The sequence below is a fragment of the Tupaia chinensis genome, unplaced genomic scaffold (assembly GCF_000334495.1).
Source record: "Tupaia chinensis unplaced genomic scaffold, TupChi_1.0 Scaffold000041_1, whole genome shotgun sequence".
NCBI lineage: Eukaryota > Metazoa > Chordata > Mammalia > Scandentia > Tupaiidae > Tupaia > Tupaia belangeri.
Genome location: NW_006159496.1, coordinates 512478 through 520261, shown reverse-complemented (window position 1 = coordinate 520261; position 7784 = coordinate 512478). Strand labels below are relative to the sequence as shown.

The 7784-nt window shown below is 61.6% G+C and overlaps 1 protein-coding gene across 1 annotated transcript in view; it reads left to right on the top strand.

Moving 5' to 3' along the window:
• Positions 1-7784, top strand: part of SH3RF3 (SH3 domain containing ring finger 3) — a gene marked incomplete in the record, with an annotated part of 355159 nt that overhangs the window by 265446 nt on the left and 81929 nt on the right. Inside the window, 4 exon segments of the mRNA XM_027772894.1 lie at positions 1219-1348; positions 2606-2721; positions 5569-5683; positions 7392-7540. Coding sequence (XP_027628695.1) covers positions 1219-1348; positions 2606-2721; positions 5569-5683; positions 7392-7540 — 510 coding nt within the window.

Genomic DNA, 7784 nt, shown 5'->3' with positions numbered 1-7784 from the left:
CCCTTCTCCTCCATTCTCCTCTCGGGATCCTGGGCACGCACGCACACGCGCCCGGCGTGAGTTTTAAGCCACCGGGTCCGGGACACGAACCACGGTCGACTACGTGGGAGTCCAACGACATAGCCATTACGCTAACTGCTGGTTCCCACGTCACCTTTTCTAACACACCCATTCCCTCCCTGCACCAGCCAGGCTTCTCCGCATGTCTGCCATGGGGTGTGTGGCTGTCCTCACCGGGCTTTGCAGGGCCCCGAGGCAGGAGCTGGGTGCACTGCCCCCACGACCTCGTACCTGGGCCACAGGCGGGGGTGGGGGGGGGGAGTGGATCCACATCAGTGCTGTAGAGAGGACACAGCTGGGGCTGTCCATTGAGGGCCCCCAGGGACGCTGGTTGGCCGGGTCAGAGGGCCAGTCCTGCTCACACACGTGCCCTGAGGGATCCTTCCCCCTGCTGTTTGGAGAGGTCAGGGGTCAGCCCAGCCCCTCATGCATAATAAAGCAGCACTTACATGTCAGCTTTCTGCTGGGGAGGGAGGGCCACCAGAGGAGAGGCCTAGCAAGGGGACTAGACCCAACTGGGAAGTGATTACTTACATTTTAGAAGATTTCTTCATAAATCCAGCAAGTAACTGAAGCAGCCACCAGACTGCCTGAGGAACCTGGTAGGCACGGCCACTCTGGCACACCCTGCTGTCAGCGTAAGCAGACCACACCACGTAATAAGCAGCCCCGCTCGTCGGGGGCATGAAGTACAGAGACTCACGCTGTGGTGAACCGCAGACGGCTCGGCTCCTGGGTGTCCTCGCTCCAGGACACCTACCAACGCCACAGGTCAACAGCCCCTGCCTGTCTTCATAAGTGGAAGCTTTGCTGGGGCACGTCCACAGCCTGTTACCACCTGGGGCTGTTTTCAGACCGTGACACAGTGCAGGGTGGTCATGACAGAGGTTGTCAAGTGCTTGAAAACACGCCCTGAGCCCTGGTGCAGAAGCTGCAGTGCCCAGGGCAGGAGTCCCTGTGGCTTCTCATGGAGGGACACACGTCCCTCTGCTCAAGGCTCATTGGCCAACGCCAACCCCACAGCTCTGCTCTGTGGGAGGGGCAGGACACCCAGTCCAACGGGGAGCCTGAGGAGGACACAAATGCTGGCTCTTGGCCCTGGGGGGGACTGTCACCCAGAGGCTGTGCTCGTCTGTGTCTGTCTTTGCTACTGAACAGATGGGAGGCTCGGAAGGACCAGGCTGCTGTCTGCAGAAGGAGACCTCAAAGGAGAAGCAGCCCGTGGACAGCAGTGCAGGAGGGGCAGCCGTGGACGGCAGTGCAGGAGGGACAGCCCGTGGACGGCAGTGTAGGAGGGGTGGCCGTGGACGGTCGTGCAGGAGGGGCGGCCGTGGTCAGCAGAGCAGGAGGGGCAGCCAGGATGGCCTGAGTTCCCTTGGACTGCCGTGGGGTGCGAGCTGTTCTGAGGGCTGGGTACCCTGCATTTGAGGAGGTAACACGCCCAGGAGCATGGTCTAATATAGGGCGCACCCCATCCAGCCAAGAACACGCTCCTGGGCCAGGCCTCATCTGCCTCTTGGCTCCGCAGAAGCAAGCCCCAGGGATTAGGAAATGCCCGTCAGAGCCAGAAGGGGAGGTGTTTGAAATTCTGCGGGGAGAAAATCAGAAGAGAGCATTTCTCAAGTGTCTTCGTGTCTTGAGAAGTAAATTAGAAGAGCTCGGCATGGAAGCTTCCGGGCGTTTTTAAAATGCATCGCCATCTGCCATTTGTCTCCAAGAGCGGCCCCATGCTGGCCGGTCTTATCTCTGCCGCACGACCTGGATCGCGCGCTAAGCGGCGGAAGTGCTGGGAAGGTGCTGAAGACCCGTGGACGTCGCCGCCCCGGGCGGGCACCGAGATTGCCTCGTCATCCATCAACTGCTTATCAGCTTCGCAGCCTTCTGGCTCCGGACTCAGCGGCCTGCATGGCAGAGCACCTGGGCTTATATTTAGCATTTTCAGAAAGTTATGAATTTATTATCTGCCTTAGGAGGAGGGGGAAGCTACAAAGCGAGCTCGTGGTGAGTACCGGAAAATCTCACTGTGAGGGTCTCACACAAGGCCTGACTTCTGCACTCCAGGTGTAGCTGCACATGCGCCACTCCCCGGCCAGGGCCTGCGAGGTGGGGACAGAGGAGCCGTGGCCGTCGGCGTGGGCCGTGGCCGGGCTCTGCTCGTCGCAGCACTTCTCATGCCTGTGACGATACAGGGACCACGTCCACAGGCCGTCCCCTGGGAGATGCAGGGAGGGCCGTGTCGGGGAAGGTCCTGGGGTCACCGTGGCACCTGGCAAGTGCCCAGGGGCTCTGGGTGGGCATGTGCTGGCCCAAGGATGCCAGGGGAGCTGCAGGTTGCCTCAGTTCTTAGGTGGCTCTGGTGCTGATGGGCAGAGGGGTGACGGACCAGCCTGGAGGACCCGTGGGGTACCCTGGAGACAAGCACAGAACCCGCGTGTGCTGGCGAGGCTTAAAGGACAGGGTGCAGGCAGCCCAGGGGAAGAAAGGACGGCGCTGGGCACAGGAGCCAGGGCGTCAGGGGACCACTCCTAGGCGTCTTGTCTCTCAGGGCTTTGGCGGCTGCACAGGAGGATGATGGGAGAGATGAGAGGCGCCCCTCCTCATCCCATCTCCCTCCACACTGGCCGTTACCCCCAGCCATCATCTGTCCATAGCGTGGACCCCGTAACCCCGTGGCCAGCCCCGTGTCCCCATAAGCCTTCACCCCAGGCTGGCTAGGCCTCTGCTGGCCCTCATGATGTCCCGCCATCTGTCTACACATTCTGCCCGGGGGCCTCTGTGGCCAGGGGTGCCCCTCCTGCGTGAGCTCGGCCCTGTGTAGAGCCTGCATGTGGGCACTCGGATGGGTGGATGAGCAGACGCGCAGAGTTGGACTTAGAGTGGTTCTCAGAGCCCAGCCCCTCGGCCTCAGCCCGGCAGGAGGCACTTGCTGCTCAAAGGCAGGACGGCCGTGGCAGTGGGCGTGCGGGACACACATGTCCGCGCAGAGCTGGCAGCAGTGCCCGGGCAGGGGGGGGTCCATGGTAGCTGCTGAGTGCTTCCTCCCATCAGAGGCCATGGGCAAACGCTGTGTCAGGGAGAGGGAACCAGGCAGGTAGCGCCGTGAACAGGGGCCGGCTAGGACTCCGGGTACACAGGCTCCAGGACAGACGCTGCTCGGGTTACACTCGCCAAGCCCCAGACAGGCGAGAAGTAGGCCACACAGCTGCCCGGACACATGCCCATTCCCCGTGGTGGAACCGGAGCCGTCGGTCGTGCCTCTCCGCCCTCCCCATGCCGCCCAGCCTGCTGCCCACACTCCCGTGGACACGTGGGACCTTGCTCAGCTTTTGGCCACAGCTGTGCTTGCTGGTCCCGGTTACCAGTCCAGTACGGCGAGGGCAGAGTGGAGGGCCCCGGTCACAGCCGCGGTGCTCTACCAGACCTGTAGGCCACGTGTCAGGACGTAGGCATGGGTGCACCAGGCTGGCTGCCGGTAAAACTTGATTCACAAAAGCAGCGGCAGAGGACAGTGGCGCTCGGGCAGGGCAGTCCTGTGGGCCACCTGATCCCGTCGGCAGCTCGGCTGATCAAGCGGTCAATAAAACCACCCCAGGGAACCAGCAGTTAGCCTAACGGCTATGTCGCTGGACTCCCACGTAGTCAACCATGGTTCATGTCCCAGACCCGGTGACTTAAAACTCACGCCAGGCGCGTGTGTGTGTGTGCCCAAGATCCTGAGAGGAGAACGGAGGAGAAAGGATTGCAGTGTGACCATCGCCCCTGGGGGGTGATTTCTCGCTTTCTGTCTCTGTCTCTCTCTCTCTCTGTCTGGCGAGCACACGTGCCCTATAGCGAAAAACCTCTCCAAAAAAAATAATAAAACCACGCCACGCGGGTGTGGCATGCAGAGCTGAACTGCGGCCTCGTCTTCCATGGTGGGCACGTGCTTCCTCTTACCTCCTGTTCTGGCCAGGCCATCTCCAGGCCCCTGGCCTCTGCCCTGCCCCATGGTTGCTGCCCAGGGCCCCCCAGGTCAGGGTGGGGCGTGGCAGGGAGCCAGGGAGACGGCCTGGGGCCTCCGGCTGCTCAGGCTCTTGCTCTTTGCAGAGTCAGGCCACAGGTGTGTTTTTTCTTTAAGGTTTTCTTTGGGAGCCAAGTTCCTCAGGACCTGATCCACTGTGTGAAGGGGCGGTAGCAGGTGATGAATAAAACATGCTCTTTCACTGCCCCATGGGGAGACAGCAGTGTTTTCTGGACCCGTATTAAAAATTAAAATGAGGAGCCGTCCCTTCTCAGGGCTCTGCATCGTGAAAGCGGCTCAAGCCCCCGCATGGCCCGCCAGCCCCCAGGCCCGCTTTCTTCCTCTTGTTAATCCCATCAGGAAAATATGGCCTGGTTCACAGCCTCTGCTCAGAGGGCCCCCAGGGTCGGCTAACAACCCAGCAATGGAATCAGGAGCTGGGGCTGCAGCCAGAGCTGACGCAGGGCTCCCACGGGGCAGGGCTTCATGGAGCAGCGCACTGGCAGAGAGGACAGCCTGGTCCTGCCGGCCGGGCCCCAGGACGCGTGCCCGCTCACCCGTGCAGCCTCCTAACCGGGGAGGAAGGAGGCGGGGGCCGAGGGGCTTGCCTGGCATCAGGGCCTGGGTGGCTCCAGGCCCTGAAAGGCAGCCTTAGCGGGCTCCTCACGTGCACCTTCCCGTCCTGCTCACATTGGTCATTCCATCAGCCAGGGGCATCCTCTCTGACCTGTGCACTGCCAGCTGACCACACGTTTCCTGGGCACATGGAAAACACTCGTGGCAGGATTTTTGACCATGAGGCCTGAAAGGGCCACTGGAGTCATGGGTCTGTAGGGCCGGTGACTGCAGGAAGCACACATGACAGTTTTTATTAGGTCATCAGAAAGTCGTGACACATTTTCCTGCTTTTCTCTGCAAAACTGCGGCATGACTTTCCCGGTGACCCAAGAGAATCTGCTGCGAGCCCACTTCACCCAGCCAGAGGCTCCCACACCGGGCCGATGGCTCAGCTGGGGAGTGGGTGGACCAGTGTAGAAGCCGGTGGACTTGGAGACAGGACACGCGTCTGTCCCAGGCCTGCACCCCAGTTCCTGAGATTCGAAAGCAGCCGAAGCCCATCCTCCTCTCTGACTTTCACTCCTGCCTGACTCTCTCACTGCTGCCAAGTCTTCACTAGTCCCTCGGGGCCCAGGGTCACTTGAAATTAAGCCATTAACATCCAAGCAGCAGCAGAGGTGGCTCGCTGTTGGGAGGAAGCCAGGCAGGGCCCAGGGCCCAGGAAGCCCTCGGAGCATGTCGGAGTTGGAGGGCATCCTGGTGCCATGTCCCACTGACCGCAGCTGGTGCGTCTTTGCTCACTGGGCACACACCGAGGGGAGAGCCCCGCCGCGTGGTGCTGCCCATCATGCAGTCCTGCATGCCTCTCACTGTGGCACCAGGAAGGCCAGGCCACCTGGAGCCGTGCTCTGCTGGCTGTCAGTTTGGCGTCTTCTCCATCTGGCCCCTAGGAGGAAAGCGTGTCTGTAGAACTGTCTGTTCTTCCACTGGCGCGGGAAGTCGCGGTGGCCGTGGGACCCGCACTCTGTTACCGCAAGTGTCTATCTACTTCCGGCAAGGTGCCAGGCGCCCTGTCTCTGGCTGTCTGCAGGTGCAGACAGTCTTGGGGTGGCCAGGCCCAGCTCCCTTCCCTGCCCTGTGGGTGCTCCTGCTGTCCTGGGTGCCCGGGCCGAGCTCTGAGCCTGCCCTAAGGGGATGCTTCCCATCCGGCTCACCCCGGGAAGTCAGCGGATGCTGGCCGATACGGGATGAGCCCAAAGCTGCCACGGTATATGATATGCCCCAGCAAAGCCGACCGTCCCAGCTGGCGTCCCCTCTGCCCAGCAGGCAGGGACCAGCCCTCTCCTCTCTCCTGGCCAGATGTGTTCCTCCATCCCGTTGAATTACAGCTGAGGGGCCCGAGGACGCTGGGGAGGTAGACCCTGGCAGGGTGGGCTCTGGGTACAGCATGGCTCTGAGTGGTGCCGCCTCCACCCTTGCTCTGCACGTGCAGGCTGGTGTTAGCTGGCCTGGTGCTTCAGGAGGGTCCGTTTCCACGTGTGAGCACAGCAGAGGCAAGGACCTGGGCTCCGTCTGGGCCAGCCATCTTGTGTACCCGCTGTCCCCACTGCCCAGTGCCAGCTTGGAGCGGTCACCATGGCCAGGCCATGTGGGATGCCTCCAGCCTGGGGCAGCCATGCTACAAGGCCACACCCTGCCCCTTACCCTCCACTCCTGGCGTCCCCACAGACCCACCATCGGTTAGAGCCTGATTTTCAAACAGACCCCACGTTGTTGAACCCATCGCGGAAAACGTTAGAAAACCATGTCACATCCCTTGCTGTCAAAACATGAGAAATCTGACCATAAAGATGAGACAATGCTAATAATATAACCCCAAATCCAGCTCCCCGGAGGCCTCATGGCATCGCTTGGTGTGTGTTTCCAGACCTTGGGTTGGGAACATGTGTGCACTGTTTACAGCAGGCCCAGCCTCCACGCCCACGCCGTGTACCCCAGACCTTCACGCCCATGGCATGGAACGGCATGTGACCTCCTCGTCCTCCTGAGCCACCCAGCCCCAGACCGCGGACGCCGGGGCAGCTTCCGCAGCTCAGACCGCGTATTATAGATAGTGCTGCCGAGAGCTCCTGTCTGCACCCTCGGGCTATTTCAGTCTGATCCGTTCCTATCAGGAAACGGCTGGCCTCCAGGATCTTCTCCACACCCTTCGCTATCCCCCCTCCCTCCTTCCGTTCCCTCCACTGCCGTCTTCCTTCTGCCTCACCCAGAGCCTGGTCTCCATGCCCACATAGCTAGGATCTGGGGCTCGATAGGAGCCCCGCTTTCCCTAATTTGTAAACTGGGGCAGCGCACAGGGTACAGCCCCCGAGGAGCTCAGTACACGAAGGCGGTGCCCCACAGGCTCGCTGCGAGGCCCCAGTGAGGCACTCTGGGCCATCGTCATCCCTCCAGGAGGGGTGGCCATCTGCCCCTGCCGCTGTGCTTGGTAGCAGCCTCCACCCCGCCACCACACTCCTACCCAGGCCGAGCTTCCTCGGTGCCTCCGGACAGTCCCATGAAGCCTGAGCATTCCCCCAGGTGCTTTCCAGGCCTCTCTGTACCCCAGGGTGGAGAGCAGGCCCTCACGGTGGCCCAGTGCCATTCAGACACTGTCCCCTGCTTTCTAGCCCGCCGTGCCATTCACGTTCAGGCACCGAGGCGCAAGCACTGGGGGCCAGGGCTACCTGCTCTTCGGGTGCCTGCTATGAGACTCTGCTGTCTCTGCTTCCAGAGACCTTTGCCCACCTGAGGATGCTCCTGCTGACCTGCACCAGCTCCTGCTCCCCAACTGTCCCTGCCAAGTCCCAGCAGCTGTCCCCTGCTCACCTGGCCCCAATTTCTGCTGGGACTCCGTCCTGCCCCTTGCTGGGCTCCCTCGAGGCAGGGAGGAGCCCCTGACCCCCTCTGCCTAGAAGAGGCAGCCCCTTTCCCTCCAGTACCCCAACACCCCTCTGCTGATTCCCGGGCTGCCCTAACTGCTATTCTCAGAGAGCTTCAAAGCAGCAGAAAGTCATTCTCTCCCAGACCCAGGGGCCAGAAGTCTAAAATCAAGGGGTCGGCAGGGGCTCCTCTTAGAGGCTGGGGTTGGGGGACATATCTCAGACCTGTGCTTGGCATTTCTCGC